At 48.6% G+C, this 16,755-nt stretch overlaps 1 protein-coding gene across 1 annotated transcript in view; it reads right to left on the reverse strand.

The window, feature by feature from the left end:
- Positions 1–16,755, reverse strand: part of ITGA11 (integrin subunit alpha 11) — a 102,454-nt gene that overhangs the window by 28,921 nt on the left and 56,778 nt on the right. The window contains exons 11-17 of the mRNA XM_032948720.2: positions 15,913–16,057; positions 14,813–14,961; positions 13,286–13,429; positions 11,296–11,499; positions 9,001–9,131; positions 7,970–8,136; positions 300–445 (exon numbers count right to left, since the gene is read on the reverse strand). Of these exons, the coding sequence (XP_032804611.2) occupies positions 300–445; positions 7,970–8,136; positions 9,001–9,131; positions 11,296–11,499; positions 13,286–13,429; positions 14,813–14,961; positions 15,913–16,057 (1,086 nt within the window). The remainder of the gene's footprint in view (positions 1–299; positions 446–7,969; positions 8,137–9,000; positions 9,132–11,295; positions 11,500–13,285; positions 13,430–14,812; positions 14,962–15,912; positions 16,058–16,755) is intronic.

The raw sequence follows: 16,755 nt of genomic DNA on the forward strand, positions 1-16,755 counted from the left end.
TGAAGTTTCAAGTAAATCAGCAGGAGCGGTAGTGTTTGGAGGACTGGCATTGAGTATCTAAATGTGGGAGATCCACAGCAAGAATTCAGTCAGTAGGTCCTGGCAAGAAGGAATTTGGCCCCGCCCTCACACTCAGATTTCCATCTCAAACCAGTTTCTGCATCCAAACTTTCCATGGGGAAAAAAAAAACTCATTGGATTCAATTCTGAAATGCAGTCGCCGATCCCAAGCACTATGCAAGCTTTGCTTCTGAGGTCTGGCACGGTCGGGCGCATTCAATGTAAGTGTGGCCACTCACGTGCAGGTGCAGGCCGATGTCCTGGCAGTAGGAGCGCCCGCCCGCCCGTACGCTCAGCTCCCGCTGCAGCGTCCGCTCGGCCGTCTCGTCGAAGAAGGCGCGCGGCGCGACGCGGCTCGCGTCCACGTTGCTCGTGTACGCGATCCCTGCACGCGGGGACGCGCGAGAGGGATGAGTGTATGGGGGAACGGGGTTCGCGGCGCCGGTGCCAACGGCGGAGTGCATGGGTGTCAGGGTGCGTGGCGCGCAACGGTGAGCCCCGTAGCACCCCCCCCTGGCAGCAGTAGCAGTATCTGTTAGTACAAATGCAGCCTAAGGGCCCATACAGACGTCTGGGTACAATGAATTACACGCAGGTTACTATTTATATTTATCTGGAATATAGGTCGTTTCATCATTATTGAGGTATGCGGGTACGTGGATGTGTGGCTGGGTAGTTGTGCAGACAGTTGCAAAGGCAGGTGAGTGGGTGTGGAAAATTGGATACGAATATAATTGGGTTAGTAGATCGGAAACTAAATATGTAGCCAAGTAAACAAAAAACATATGGGACAGTGTTGCAAGTGGTTCACAATAACGTCAAAAGCTCGACACATTCATTAAAACTGCCTTCATATACAGAAATAGTCTGATATTTTGACTGATGGCCCTTGGCTACCTAGCAATAACCAATGTTCTGGAGAAGTAACTATTTCCCGAAAAATATCTGCGTATTATAAATGTTCGTGTTGTTTAAAAGGCGGTGTGAATGATGAACGCGTTGAATCCATTTCGAATTGTGTTTGTAAGCTAAGTAGGTAGGTTCATGGCCTTTATTAAAACCAGGTGAGAACTCAATGATACAAGGAGAGTTTGTCGGGGGAAATTCACTGAGAAATGCAGGCGCGAGCTTTTAGGAAACAACGCTGTGAAGGCAGCAGGTCAGCAAAATTGCATACTTGTGGTGCAGTGTGCACTACAGTGCAAGGTAAACATTTAGAAACCCCTTAAGTTTATATTAATCAACAGCGCTGTAATTATATAATTATACATTTGTGCACGAATGTACATAAAAGGTAACAACGGTCCATTCCTTGCACGCTTTCTCAGGTCTCCCCTGAAAATTAGAAACCGCGTCTCAGCGGGCACTCACCTGAATCGTAACCAAAACGGAAATTGAGAGGAATTCTTTGCACGTCGGGGGCCCCCATTTAGCCGATCCCCCAAGGCACCCAATGCCCCAAACACTTCAACCCTTAATCCCTGCACGCTGCGCCCCACGCTAATCATCATTAGATGTCATACTAACAGGCAGATGTCACGACGAAAGTATGCCAACTCTCCATCCTAAGACCATGTCATCCACAATGCGCCCGCACTCGGATCCCAAAAGGTCGGTAGGGTCGAGCCTGATTTATTTTTGGATTTAGCGCTTGGTTGAGAACCGAATTGGGAAGACGATATGTTTGGTAAGCTCTGGGTACCAAGGTGGCCAAACAGGGTCAGTAAGCGTTGTGGGTTTTTATCGGGATGCCCCGGTTTCGTCCCACATGAATCCAAAAGCTCATTAATGGAATTGGCAAGATGTCCCTATGAAGGAGCCTTCTGCAAAAAAAGTCTTCAAAATCAGTCGTTCCTTCACAAAAAAATGGGGGAATTGTTACATTGTTTGCAAATGTGCTTAATTTCCCTGAAGAGTGAAAACATTACTTCACAATGTCTTCTCACTTTCAATATGTGTATATTTATGTTGTTATTATGATGAATGAATGATGAAGGCATTGTACTTTTTTTCTCCAATTTATATGAAATTATGCTTTTAGCTCATGCCAATAATTCTACATTTGGAGCCCTCACAGAGCAGTTGCATCCCTTTTGTGTTAGAGAACAGCCCACGGATCCCTTCAAGTGACCTCTGGTATACACACGAGGGGGGCAGCACTTTTCCACCCACTCTGCCAGCGAGAGTAATATTCATCACACGTCAATCAAACCAATATTTGTAACTCTCAGAGCTGGATATTTAGCCAATTTAGGTACAGCCCGTGGGTTTATTTCTGCAGTCATTGTCGACAGGGCTGAGACATACAGCTCACTGACCTTGAGAACCTGGTTTAACCACGGGCGCTCCACTGGATTTGAACCTGGGATCTCAGTTGAGGTAGTGCAGTTTTCAATATAATGATTGGTCTACACTTCGCGAAAAGTCTTCAAGACTTTTAAGTGTGCAGTAGCACATCTTGGCTAGGGACAAAGTGGACATTCTATTGGCAGCACTGAAAGCGCTGCGCAGTAATGGAACTTAATTTTTCCTTTTATTGAGCAAATTTATTTTTGTTACACGCACAGGGTGCATATGCATTCGCATGTGCCAGTACCCGTCCTCGATTGTTATGGAAAATCTCTTTGGCAGGGGAAAGTAACCATTACATAATATTCTGTAACGGTTTGGGGAGTTATGTTCCACCTGCTAATATTTCACTCTGCACTTTGGGAAAAAAAACACCCAGTGCTGTATCTAAATACGGTACACAGCTATTTCAATTTGCCTCATTGCCAATCTGCAACAAGACATATATATACAGCTGCTACATGTGTGTAAATAGTCTGCATGCAAAACTACAAAAAAATCTATATCAAAATCATTATCTCCCACGACCTGCTCAAAAAATTCATAGGTTGGCATGCACGTGATGGAAATTCCATATGTCCATGGTTAGGTCAGTTCGTTCCTATTATTACAACACATATTTTGCAAAAGTGAATATTGTCTCTATGGGCTCTCTCCTGGTTATGAATACATCTCAGTTATAAATCTCAACCCTTTTGTTCTGTACGATATTTGTAATATTTAACTGAGCATAGTCATATATTTTGCACTCCATCATTGTTTGCTGACACGGGTCTCTTTTTCAAAATGAGACATCTGGTCCCAACAGGCTCCTATCTGGCATTAGATACACGAAGTATATTTGTAATGTCAGCTATTTATCTTGGTTTTTTTTGTAAATTCAACTTTTAATTTAAATAAATTGTGTTTTGCACAACATGTAGAATGATTATTTTCAAGTCAAACACTTCCCGTGGATTTCAAGGCGAAGGCAGCCATGGTAAGAACAAATACCACTGAGACCTTTGCTATTTTAGGGCAACTGAACTCTTTCCTAATAGCCTGTAAATGTGACACCGCTGCCCATTTACCACAACAACCCGAGCTATAAAAAGCAATGCTGGCTACCAAATTCACAGCCGGTAAACAGCTATGAATGCAATTTTGTCTTCATGATGGCGCAAGGAATGAAGACTTTTTGGGGCCAGAATACACAAAACAGCTCTCAAAAGCCTACTTGCGAAGACTGCGCAATGTCCAGACCTGGTATATCAATCTGGCTGGTGTGTTTTTCACACCTGTGAAACTTGACGTCCCAATGCGTTCCATGACAATGTGATTAGTGACCCCCACTGCTTGTTTATCCTCTTTGGTTTTTTTTCCCCCTGCCACATCCATGCAGGCAACAGATGCAAACCGGTCCTCTTCTAAATAGAGATGGGTGGTGAGTGTGAATACTGCCGATATAATGTCTCCTGTTCGACCTATACGGGTCTTTTCCCAATATTATGCACAGGCCACCGCCTCTGGTGGTGGCATTGCCAAATCGTGAGGAGTGCATTGTGGGTGCCGCAGGGCATCTGAGGAGATGATCCGTGGTTTGTTTCCCCTGACAAGCAGATTGAATTCGAGCACGCAAAATTGTCCCTGTGTAATAGCAGTGACCCAATTCTCCCTAATAAGCCAACCTGAATGTCCTCCGCACGTTCTGAATGTCTGGTGTGGTAGGTTGCTGCCGCCAGTCTGGAGCCCCTTGTGCTGCTGACTCCCTGCCCCTGTTCAAGTCCAGGCTTAAGACCTTCACTTTTTTTTCCCTCTGGCTATGGTTGACTGCCTCTCTCTACAAAAAAAAAATACGTAAAAAAATAAAAGAGATAGCGAGTCTAAACCAGCCAGCACGTAGTTAAACCAACACATCACAGGGTACTCATAAGTGGACACTACATTGCTGGTACACTCGCAAGTGACCAAAGCGGACACTGTGAACAATTTCCCACGATGTTTTAATTTATCTTGCCCGCAATGTGCGTACGTATGTTGGAGCTTCTTTTGCACTGTACGTAGCCAATCATGCTAATCGGGGGTACGGATCCCTTTCAATCCGCTTCAATCCGCCCCGTGTCTATGCGCCATGCACTATCGCGAAAGCTCTGCACGCATATTTGTTTGTGTAGAAGGGTGTCTCTTGGTCCACTTTTCCTGACAAATCTGCTTTGAATTTTTCCCCTCTGCTTTGCATCGAGTGCCTCTTTTCCTCACGGGACTTGAGCAGCGTTTTTTGAGTAAAAATGACCTCAGCAGCGAAGGGAAGGCTGCATTGCCGAATCATTCAGGAATTCATTTTTTTTTAATGGCTGTAATGCTGCCCGTCTCTAACTCTAAGATTATTTCTTTTGCAGCTGTAATAGCCAAAATATTTCACACAATTTATTTATTTTCTCTTCCTTCCACATCGGTAAAATATACTTTGATGTTCAAACATCGTCCTATGCCTCTGCGGAGGCTGACATCAACATGAGCATGGATCCGAGACCTTCACTGGGAACAGAAACGTCTGCCCAGTCATGACTCAGAATGGATAGAGCTAAAAGAAAATGACGTGGAGTTATTAAAATACCATTTGTGCCTGCAATCACAGGAAGTGTTATACTTTAAATTTCATTCTTGTTGTAAGTCTTCGTTCAATAATATCTGCCCAAGTGTGTTCAAGATGCATTGGTGCCCATGAGTATTAACGTTGTATATTATCGCTCCTGTATATCCTACTTTGCCATCATGGTCACGTCATGAGGTGATGAGACATCATCCTTCCTGGACATCTTCAGTCAGCAGAGAATCTCATTTCATGTCAAAGGACGATGCCACGGAACCACTCGGCGCGTAATGATTCACCCTCGCGTTGCTTAACGGAATGTCAATTCCACTCAAAAATAACATCTTGTTTTGCCCTTTTGGCGAATGTAATGCCCCTCTCGTGTCTGCAATGGTCAGGGGAACCAGTTGCATATAACGTATACAAATTTTAAAGAAATGTAATCTAACAATCATTGATTTAATTAATTGTAGTGCAGTAATCGAATTTAAGCAATGAATTGATGCATCATTACAATACTTCGCAATTGGCCTCCCTAACCCGCACAACACTGAGCGGTTGCTCCGTCACGGTCTGTAAAGAGTGGATCGATACAAACTTGAATAGGATCCTCTGTAAAGTCATCCTTTGAAGCTGATCTAAGCTGAAAGAACAACCTCAACGTTGCACCTCTGGGATTTGTTGTCTGCCGAGGCGAAGGACTTCAGTTTTGCATCAGACGAACTCTCGGCCCGGCGAGCTGTGCTCCAAAGACGTTGAATTACGTTCACAACAGCTTTCTTGACGTGCGGTGAATTTTCACAGACGGGCGCCGTGGGACCAAGAGTGCCAGGCTGGAAACAGCCGACACGGGGAGAAAGGCCCGCTTTCAATACCCGTGGTGCGGGCTAATGTGCAGGTCGAGGCAAGAATTTTTGAAACCATAAACAATGGTGAGTTCTCACCAGAGGCTCACGCAACGCAATGCCACAGTTGAATATGGAAACACGGCGTTCCATTGCAGTGGGAGCACGGGTTGGGTTGCGTGCGGGGAGAACGGGGAGCTGAGAGGAGACGAGAGAGGGACAGCGCTGGAGGAAGTGAGCCCGACCCCCCCCTCCCCCGCCAACAACCCCCCTCCCACCCCGTCAGGGCTTCTAAACGGCAATGCCATTTTGAGGCATGAGCTGCCTTTCACGGGCGGGATAATAATGTAATCCTAACCACCCAGGTCACATTGGAAAACAACTAATTTGTGGCCAAAATGTTTGCCTATATTTTCGTGATTTCGTCAGCAATTTGGTCACAATTTTGATGCGGTGGCCGGCAGGCTTGCTGCTGCTCTTGCGTTTTGTGCCATAGGCTGTGAGTGGCAATCATGGAAAGCGGATACCTCGGGACTCGTTGTCGCCGCCCTGGCTGCCCTGGCTGGCGCCCGGTCTTGTCGATGCCGGGCCGAGGTTGCTTCATCATAGGCTGTGCCATTGGTGATCCCCTCTCACTTCTCTCCCGTGATTCCATGCCCTGACATCCCCCCCACCCCTCGCTCCCGCCCCCACCTTTTGCTCCAATGTACTGCCGTTATTTACCTTTTTTAGTAAGCATCCTGAGTTTGTAATTGCATTCAGATGCTTATGTAAACATATACAAATGGCATTTTAGCGAAATGGCCTTCAGGTGTAATGATTGAAAAGTCAAGCACCTCACAGCCACCTTGGGCTTGCACTGCATGTAAACACTGCAACATGAATTGTGAATTTGTTAAAGTGCTGAGTTCCAGTAGTGACTTAAAAAAAACATAACATTTATTCACTCAGGAACGAAAGCCCTCAAGGGCAGTGTTTTACTTTGATAAATGTGCAGCGCATGAGCCGTGGCAGACTTCAACTTCTCAGCATCCACCCACCATCTGTAGCTGCTAGAACAACCTCCTAAGTCCTTGATGCTGCCTAGATGTTACAGGCATTACCCCACTCGAACATTGTGGAGCCTCACTTGAAAAACTAATTTGAAAATAGGCTGCAGACCGGGCACACATAAGGTGAGCGCGTCCTGTAGCGCAGCTGATTGATCGGCGCGCTACTGAAGTAAAGGATTTGCGAGTTCAAATCCCCGCTGAGGTAAACGCAGCTCATCATCCCTCTGGGGAAACAATGAGCACAACCTGCTGTGTTGTGTGGAATGGTTGTGCTATGGAGAAACTGAGAGGAGACTGGCTAAAAGAAAGTGAATTGTCAATTTCTTTCTTAGGCAAGGACACGTGGCTTTACAACAAGACAAGCCCGTTGCTTTCACACAAGAGGGCCTCGGGACTGCCAGAAGAGATCAGCACCACTCAACTCAAGCTTTAAAGTGGTAACACCGACCGTTGGATGCTTTTATATTAGCATACAAATTACATTTAAAATTACAGCCTCGGTAAATGAAAGAAATGCGTTGTAAAATTAGGACAAAACGAGTCAACTCGGGGAAATTACATGTGGAGTGTACAAAAACAATGAGGCTTATGCCGAATCGTTCGCAATGAGTTGTCCAAGGGGACTTTATAGCCTGGAACAAGGCGCAAGCGTGGTGAGTTACAACTCTCAATTTAGAATGATACAGTATATATTGATCATTGTGAGTACTTGTACCGTAATTGGAAAAAAACAAAAACGAATTGTTACCTTACTCATCAGTTAAGGTCATCCTAAACTTGTGAATTGCTTAAGTTCTGTCCTAAACACGAATATTGAAATACAAATAAAATCTCCATCATCAGCGAAGCAACACATTTTACACCCATGGGGGTGTGACACTGATGCCAACGGAAAGCGGACAAACCTCACTGCCGTGTCAAAGTGTCTCTGCTCAAGCGAATACTGAACAGTGCTCTCATTGCCAGTGGTGGCACGGAGCTGGCGGTGGAAATTCCACATTCCTATGGTGGGGGGCCAGACTGTCTGCAGGACAGCCGATGTCGGCGTGCAGGTCGTGCACGGGTCCGATCGTAAAACCGGCGAGACTCACAGATGTCGGAGTCGGGGGTGAGCGGCGAGCGGGCGGTCGCGTGGAAGCAGACGGTGGCCGTCACGCAGATGGAGTCCTTCCCGTTGCGCAGGCAGCTCTTGTTGAGCAGGTTCACCTTGGGAGGGCTGAAGGTCACCGTGGCGTTCATGTGAACGATGCTGCGCGACCTGCAGCGTGGTTGCGGGAGAGCGACATTTGTATCGGCGCTAGGCAGGAAACTTTGTTCATTTTTGTATTGTTCTATAAAGAGGGGTTCGGCGTGTTACCATCATGTTCAAGTTTATTTACCTGCAACGCCGGGCACGGTTGCCACCTTCCAAAGAGCGACATTTTTTTATTTATTAAATTTACAAACGCACAGTATACTCCAAGGGCACAACCAGCGAAAGAGGCAAACAAACACAAAAGCCTACATTCGGAGAAATGTGGCAGGATGGTCAGGATACGGGTGGGTGGAGTTTGGGTGATAAGGGGAGCAGGCCCATTGTAAATTGTATGAGGAAAATGAAGCAAGTTGATAAAATAACAATATGCTGAGGCGAGGTTGCTACTTTCTGAGGTACAAATAAAAAAGGATATATCACGGTAATAAGACTATCTAAAGTAGCAGAACAGGGGAGGTCTACGAGTAAATGCGTCGTAATTAGCGGTGTAACATTTACCAACGGACAAAGCACCAGACTTTTAATGTCCCGGGGGGAAAAAAACAAATTGTGAAGCTGTTTTCAAGAAGCAGACTTTTTGCAAAAATAATTTTAACTTTTGCATTATTTTTACACGCAGAATCAGACAAAGACAACTTTCTGCCAACATAACGACAGGCATTTAAAAAGAGCTGAATGAAAACAATAAACATTTAAGAAGACTTCGCCAAAATCCAAACTTTCACAACATTCACAAGACCCATCCACCTTTTGGGCCCTGGTGCAGCTGCACCGCCTGCACGCTGGCCAGCTACGCCGCTGGGTGGGAGTGGACGACGCAAGTGAGAGAGGAGCGGAGGAGCTGGGTTTAGTCCCGTACCACCTCACCGTAACAAGACGGCGTTACCCAGGGCGCCCACGCTCAGGTCCACGATCCCGTTCCCATCCACGTCGAGGCGAGCGTCCACCGAGCGGCCAAAGTAGACCAGGCTGGAGCTCACGTCCACTGCCGCAACCCTCTGGGGGTACCAGCGACCGCCGGTACCGGCAACGCCAGGGGGGGCACACAACGCGGTTCCTCATCACCACCTTCAATTAGCACGGTTGGCTACGTATGGTGCGAAAAAAGTTCAACATACATACCAGCTGTGTCGCATGCTGGCTATTCGGGCAAGCCACACAAGGTGGTTGTTCCAGATTTAATTGTTTAACCAGGTGAGAACTCATGAGACCAGGAGAGGTCTCATTTTCGTGCGTGACCTGGGTGGTCAGAAGCTAGTGATGGCTGGGGAATCTCAGGGGCAAGCAACCTTACAAACGGAATACAATGGGGAGCTACTTGTGGCCGGGTGGTACCCATGTTAGTTGTTTGTAACGTTCTGACCCGCCCCTACTGGACATCTTTGAAAAAGAGCTTTATAGCTCATCGGATTGCTCCAGTGTAAATGAATATTCAAATTCTGAATAGTAGGTTTCAATGAGTTGATGGACGTCCCAGCACTTTTTATCTCTCACCACTGACGTTTGCCATGGCCAGGAATTGAACTCGGGTGGTCGGGTTCATAGCGCAGTGCAAGAATCACTGCGCCACCACTCCCCACCCCCCAGTAGTTAACACACGGTGTTAGTTTTCCATCATGCAAATAACACAATTCTCTAAAACATCATGCTTAAATGTTAGTAAAGCTATTTATAGGCAGTACTATCCATACATCCGCGTATAGGATAGCATTCACATACCTTCCTGTCTGTAAATGTGCACATTATTCACACTTAAACCCTTACCCTGTTACCCTGCCGTGTGCCTATCGTATTACTCTGTACACACTTGTAGGTCAAGTGCTTTGTATCGTTTTCAATTGTGCAGGCCTTTAGCAACTTTCACAAGTCTGCCCACGTGCGACGCTAGCGGCAAATCCAAGCAGACTTTAATATAAATTGATCCATTGCAGCACAACGCGCACATTTTTTTATGATCTTACTTCATAATTAAAAAAACATTTTTCCAAGTAAGCGGACCTTTTTTTATGAGGCTAAACATGTCATGCGAGAGCCCCTTGGAATGCGAGTTCACAGCTGTGACGAACAGCGTTCTCCTGCAAGTGATGACGGTGTCGTTTGTACCATTGGTGGCTGTGAGCTGTGATGGTAGTTATGGAAATAGCGGTGGTCATGGAAATAGTGGTGGTCATAGCGATGTTGATGGCATTTTGGTTGTAAAGGTGGTGATGGCAGCCAATAGCAGAGCCAGGATTTTCAGGTAGGGGGGGCAACCCCTCCAGAATTGAAAAATGATAGGAGTTGTTATTAAGTAAGGACTTATCCCTTGCTTTTAATTCGACGCGTGTGCGGCGATGGCGCAGACATCGATCGAGGGTCGAATTCGAACCGTGTGTGATCGGCATCGCGCTCGCTGAAGGTGAATGCCTTCAGGGAAGTCGTGGACTCTGTATACGCAACTGCGCACAATTCTGAGTGACTTATAACTGCTTTGCGTTACCTATAGAAATTAGGGATTTCGATCGGATCATTGTGAGGGCACCCCCCCCCCCCCCACTGCCAGTGATGGCACCAGTGATGACAGCAGTCATGGAGGTGCCGCTGGTAGTCATTGATTGTGATGGTGATGGTTAGTTGATGTCGCTAATGGTGGTTGAAGTGGGTGTGACGGTAATGATGGAAGTGATGGTGGTGGTGGCAATGGCTGTAGTTGTAATGGTGTTGATAGCGGTCGTGGGTTGTGATGTATGCATGTTGAACGTCTTTCACACCATACGTAGACAACCGTGCTAATCGGAGATGCAAGGGAAGGGCAAAAAACTAAACACAAAAATCAATTCTAAAGAAATACATTTTCAATGTAGATTTAACAGTGCACAGCTCCAGTGACTTCCTAATATCAGAAAGGAAGAGCATTCCAGACGGCTGCAGAAGCGCATTTGAAAGCGCATAATGCAGTGACCATCGTTATTCGATGGCTAGCCATCAATAGCTCGTTATGGTGGAACACGAGACCTTCCGAGATTAGGAAGCCACCGTAATTTTGCACTTTTTAATCCAGATTGAAAACTCAATTCTTTGCAACATCTTTTTGTGTTCAGTTTGTTGTCCTTCCCCGCACCTCCAATTAGCACGGTTGGCTAGGTACGGTGCAAAAGAAGTTCAACATGCACACACACAGACCTGTGCGGGCTGCGGCCTCAAGATGCGCCCGCGGCCGTGGTAGATGTAGAGGGCCCCACGGTGGCCGTCCTCCAGCGGGGCCCCCACCACCACGTCCGCCAGACCGTCCTGGTTGATGTCGGGCAGCAGCGCGATGGCCGTGCCGAAACGGGCGTCCTGCTGCCGCTCCTCCGCGTGGAGGAAGCCGGCCGGGCGGAACGCACGCTGGGTAGAGAGAGGAGGAGACCGCAAGTGAAGTTGAAACTCAATATTTTAAACGATCGACGTTTGCACCTTGTGTGCGCGGCAGTGGCACAGCAGTAGAGCGTGCAGGGGGTGCCTCTGTTCTGGGACCCGTCGAACGAAGAGGCCCAGGTATTGGGCAACAAAGAGAGGGAGAAATCGGATGGGGAAGGCCCCATTTAATTCCCTGCACACCAGGGCACATGCCAACCGCAATATGCCGTTGGTATGCAGCTTGGCATAAAGTGGATTTAAAACCGAGTCATGCGTGTGGGATTGCACCTGTGTGTAAATTCGTTTTGGTCATCGAGAATGATCGTGCAGCGTGTGATGAGTGATGATGACAGTGGTGATAAAGTAGATACAATTTCCAGCCAGCCCGGCGTGAGAACCCACGACAACTGGGTCTGTCCCACGACCCACTCCTGTCAGCAGTGACCTCGGGAGTGCCCCATGGCTGGCAAGGGTACCGTGATGATGTCACCACTACCTGGTTGTGGATGGCAGCTGTTGAGTGAGTGAGTGGTGCTGGTCACATCACCTTCAGATGCACTGTGTTGGCCTCTATGAGTTCTTGCTAACAGCACTCTATGTAGGCTGCATGGGCAATGTTTGTGCGTGTGTTTTTGTTAACCTTTGTGCACGTGTAGTGGATTAACACGCGCATACAGGGTGGATGGTAAAGACGCGCAAGTTATGGACAGTGGGGTTACGTCGGGCCGGCCAGGTGCGGCGGCGGGGAACCGTGAAGTAATGACGGGCCAATTAAGTTGGTAAGCGATGTACGGCTGTGATTGGCCGGGGTTGTTGTCAAGGGCGGAGTGGCGCCGGAATGTCTGGTAATAGAGGGGGCGAGTAACAGGTGCGGGGGACGCGGGACGTCGGTGGCACGCGGCCTAATTAATTGGTTGGTAATGAGAACGGAGATATATTTGGGAGACGGGAAGAACGAGGGGAGTTATCGCTGGGACTGGAACGAAGCAGGTCGGGGAGAACCGGAGCGAAGACATAGGAGACAGAACAGGTTAGCAGTGTAGTAGAGAAAAGCAGAGACAAGCAGAGACAAGCAGAGACGGAGTGAGGCAGAGACAGAGCGAGATACAGAGACAGTGGGAGAGAGACAGAAATACAGCGTGAGACAGAGACAGAGAGAGACAGAGATACAGCGTGAGACAGAGATACAGCGTGAGACAGAGACAGAGAGAGACAGAGACAGCGGGAGAGAGACAGACATACAGCGTGAGACAGCGAGCGACGGAGAGAGACAGAGACAGCGAGTGACGAAGAGAGACAGGGAAGACGCAGAGAGACAGTGAGGGTTAGGGGAGGAAGCGGAGCGAACGAGACGGGCGGAGCGCGGCGAGCGAGCTGCGGCTAAGCGGAATGACGAAGTTGCAGACGTAATGTGAAGAGTTGTAATAAAAGTGGTGTAGGAGAAAACAATAAAGTTGTCCGCATCAAGTCAACCACTATACACGTGTCCGTGCTTGTATATGTGTGTGTGTACCTGCATGAGCGCGGCTACCCATGTATTTGTGTGTGTCTTACGTTTGTGTGGGTGAACGAGCTTGCGTGCGTACGAGTGTATGTACGTATGTCGAACTTCTTTCGCGCCGCATGTAGCCAACCGTGCTAATCGGAGGTGCGCTGGGGCATGCGGGGGCACGAATGAAGCACGTGGGGGCACGAAGGAGCACGCGGAGGCACGTGGGGTATGCGGGGGCACGTGGGGGCACGCGAGAGCACGCGGAGGCACGCGAGAGCCAACCTGCGTCAAGGTGTACACGTAGACGCGGCCTGTCTCGCGGTTGCCCGGCCCCAGGTACATGGGCGCGCCCACGAGCAGCAGGTCGCTCACCCCGTCGCAGTCCACGTCCACCGACAGCACCTCGCTGCCAAAGTACGAACCGATCTGCCGCACAGAGATCAAGACAGCAATTGCTCGCGTGCCACTTCTCAGTCACGTGCACACGTACACAAACAGCCCTTTGTCGTTCCACCGCTGGAGGCCGTGCGGGTCAAGGGGTTATCTTACAATACTTTACTGCATTGGTCTGTGTGGTTTTAGTGAAAGGGCGGCCCCAGGGAGAGGTTCCGATTTCACTTGCCACTGATGTTAGCCGTGGCCACTAATGGAACTTGCGTGGCTAAGTTCACAGTGCGGCATGCTCGCCACTGCAAAACCACCGCTCCCAACCCATTAAGAATTGTCAACTGAATGAAACGTGTCAGAAGAGAGAACCGTTTAAATAAATAATTGGCAGACGGTATGCACTACGCTTCATCATTTCAAATTCCAAAGCTGAACCCCAGGTCATGCACAAATCCGTTTTACATTTACAGCCCAAGAGCAGAGGGCCGTGGCACGGGGGTTTTATTACCGTCCTGATCCCCAGCAACGGTCGCCAGCTGCCGCCCTCGTGTAAGCAGTTTGAATTTAAAGGGCGGCAGGAAGAGACTTAACAAGGGACGGGGCTCTTCGCCACATGTTCGCGATTTATTTTTTTATTTTCTTTCAAGAAGACTAATGCGATAATGCGTGCATCGGGTGGCAAGTAAAGTTGCTTTTAACACACACACACACCAACAAGGCTCATTCCTTGAGACATGCTGGTCTTAACAGGTAGATATGATTCGACAAAAAAGGGTGCATTGCAGAACGGGAAAGTGGTGGGTTCGCGAAACAGGCGTCGTCTCCATAAGTGCAGCACCCTAGGGGAAGACCTAAGACCGGATGGTGGGATACTCTGTTCGGGCCCATCTTGGAGGTCGCTGTGTGTCTACTGTGCGTCAGCTGTGGGATCTGGTGGAGGGCAGAGGTTGCGGTGGCATCAATGGCTTCGATCACGACGACGTCTTCATTTCTCTCTTCCACACAGGCGGTCGCTCGCCGGCAGCACTTGCCTTGGTTGATGTTCAAAGTGTACATGCCGGTTATTTCCATACCCGTCAATCCATACGGTTTACCCGTATTCTTCAGGTCCATACGGTGTACAGACGTTTCAATACGGGCAAACATTTTGTTCTTGTCCATTTGTTTGTGTTTCTCCCATGCGATGGGACTTTGTAGGATGAACATTGAGATTTATAAGGGCACAGGGTGACCAATAAGATCCGAATTGGTCTGTAATAAGGGGTTCACAGGTTTGTATTTCTCAAAGGCTGATTCACAATACGTACACTGTACAGGATATAAAAACGTAAACAATAATACCGATTGGCAGCCCTCCCCTCCACTCCCTCATTACTGTAGCAGTGGACCCCCCCACCCCGCCCCCCCCAGGCCAGGTCTCACCTGGTCCCCGTGGATGGCCTGGTGCACTGTCACGTGGGCCTGCTCATCGAGGCTGAAGATGAGCACCTTGCCCGTGTGGTTAAAGCGCGGCGCGCCGGCGATGTAGTGCTCCGCGTAGCGGCTCGGCCGGGCTGACCCCACCGAGTAGCCTGCAAGGGGTCACCGGTGCATGGAAAGGATGCCTCGTTAGGGGTCGGCGACGGAGGCCGCCCGATCATGTGCGTGTGCACGTATATTGAACTTCTTTTTCGCACCGTATGTAGCCCTACCGTGCTCATTGGAGGTGCGGGGAAGCACAAGAAACTGAACACAAAAAGTAGTTGTAAGGAAATGAGTTTTCAATCTGGATTCAAAAGTGCAAAATTCCGGTGGCTTCCTAATCTCAGGTCTCGTGTTCCACCATGATCTCCGTCGGCACCACCGTTACTGCCATCACGAGCTATTGATGGTTAGCCATCGAACAAAGATGGTCACTGCATTACGCGCTTGCAGGACAATGAACTATCATCACGGTATCCGCTAGAGATGGTAAAGTGCATTCAAATAACTGGGGGGGGGGGAAATGTACCTTAGATAGCAATTAACTGTTGCTATGAGTTGCCTGTGAAGTAAGATGCTCATCATAAATGTAATTAAATGTAATTGAATTGCATATTTCATATAAATGCTGCCCATCTCTGTCAGTGTGTGTCGGTAAATGCCGACTCGTGCTGGCCAAGGGGCAAGTACTGGCAAATACTGACATCCAAACTAGACAAATGGAACTCTCTCCTCCATTAAGATCACTTATCTTTCCTTTTGCGTCTTCTCTCAAACTGCTCAACTCAGAAATTCCCTCCCATTGTCTCTTTTCCTGTTCTTAGAACCTTTCTCAATGCAATCGTGCTCTCCGTTGGTGGACGCTTGTCACATTGGACCTTTGGGCCTACGTTCAGTAAAACGTGACTTAAAAACAAAAATGTCATACCAAAGCGAATCGATAAAATCGCCAAATCGGTGAGTCGTCACGCTGCCTAACAAGCCGACGCGGCAGCTGGTAGCGATGGTGGCCGCCCCCCCCCCCCCCCCCCCCCCATGGTGAGCGTGGGGGCCCCTCTCACCGAGGTAGGCGGCGTGGTTCTGGAGCTCCACGGGGGCCTCCTTGCCGAAGGCAGAGCGAGCGGGCACCGTGAAGTGGGTGCCCCTCTTGCGCACGACGGAGCCGCCCCAGTCGTACGCTCCCACAGCGCCCAGCAAGATCCCGTCCTGAGTGACGGGGGAAACGAGCGGAGACGTTAGCGGGGAAAAGGGGACCGGGAGCTAATGAGTTTCACGGGGCCGCATCACTCTGCAGATCGAATCGACGGGCATAGTGTCTCAGGATTCAAATGTTATTACGTATGTTGAACTTCTTTCGCACCGTACGTAGCCAACCATGCTAAATGGAAGTGCGAGGGAAGGACGACAAACTAGACACAATAAGCAGTTCGAAAGAAGTGAATTTTCAATCTAGAGTTAAAAGTGCATAGCTCCAGTGACTTCCTAATATCAGAAGGAAGAGCATTCCAGACGGCCACAGAAGCGCATCTGAAAGCACGCGATGGCCAGCCAAAAGCCGCTGCGAGGCTAAAATGAGCATGGTCTCTGACTGTAAGTCACAATCTGCAGTCTTCTCTCTCTCTCTCTGCTGTGCATATGGAGCGGTGCTTCGAAATGCTCGCTCGGGATTTCAACAACTATTCCTTGAGCCCCCGAGCCATTTTCCACTCGCATACTGCACAGATGCTGTACACTTTTGGCTTATTCTCTTCACTTTTTTATAATAATTTTGGGACAGTCGTGCAATGTCTTGAGGTTGGCACGTTAACGTATTGAGGCTGCATTCCCATCGTGACAACGACGTCATCTCCATCGCCAAAAGTGGGGCGTGATCCGTGTTGTTGTCGGCGATGGAAAGTTTTCGC

This window comes from Petromyzon marinus, chromosome 1, assembly GCF_048934315.1.
Source record: "Petromyzon marinus isolate PM22_M1 ecotype Great Lakes invasive population chromosome 1, UKy_Petmar_22M1.pri1.0, whole genome shotgun sequence".
In the NCBI taxonomy this organism is placed as follows: Eukaryota; Metazoa; Chordata; class Hyperoartia; order Petromyzontiformes; family Petromyzontidae; genus Petromyzon; species Petromyzon marinus.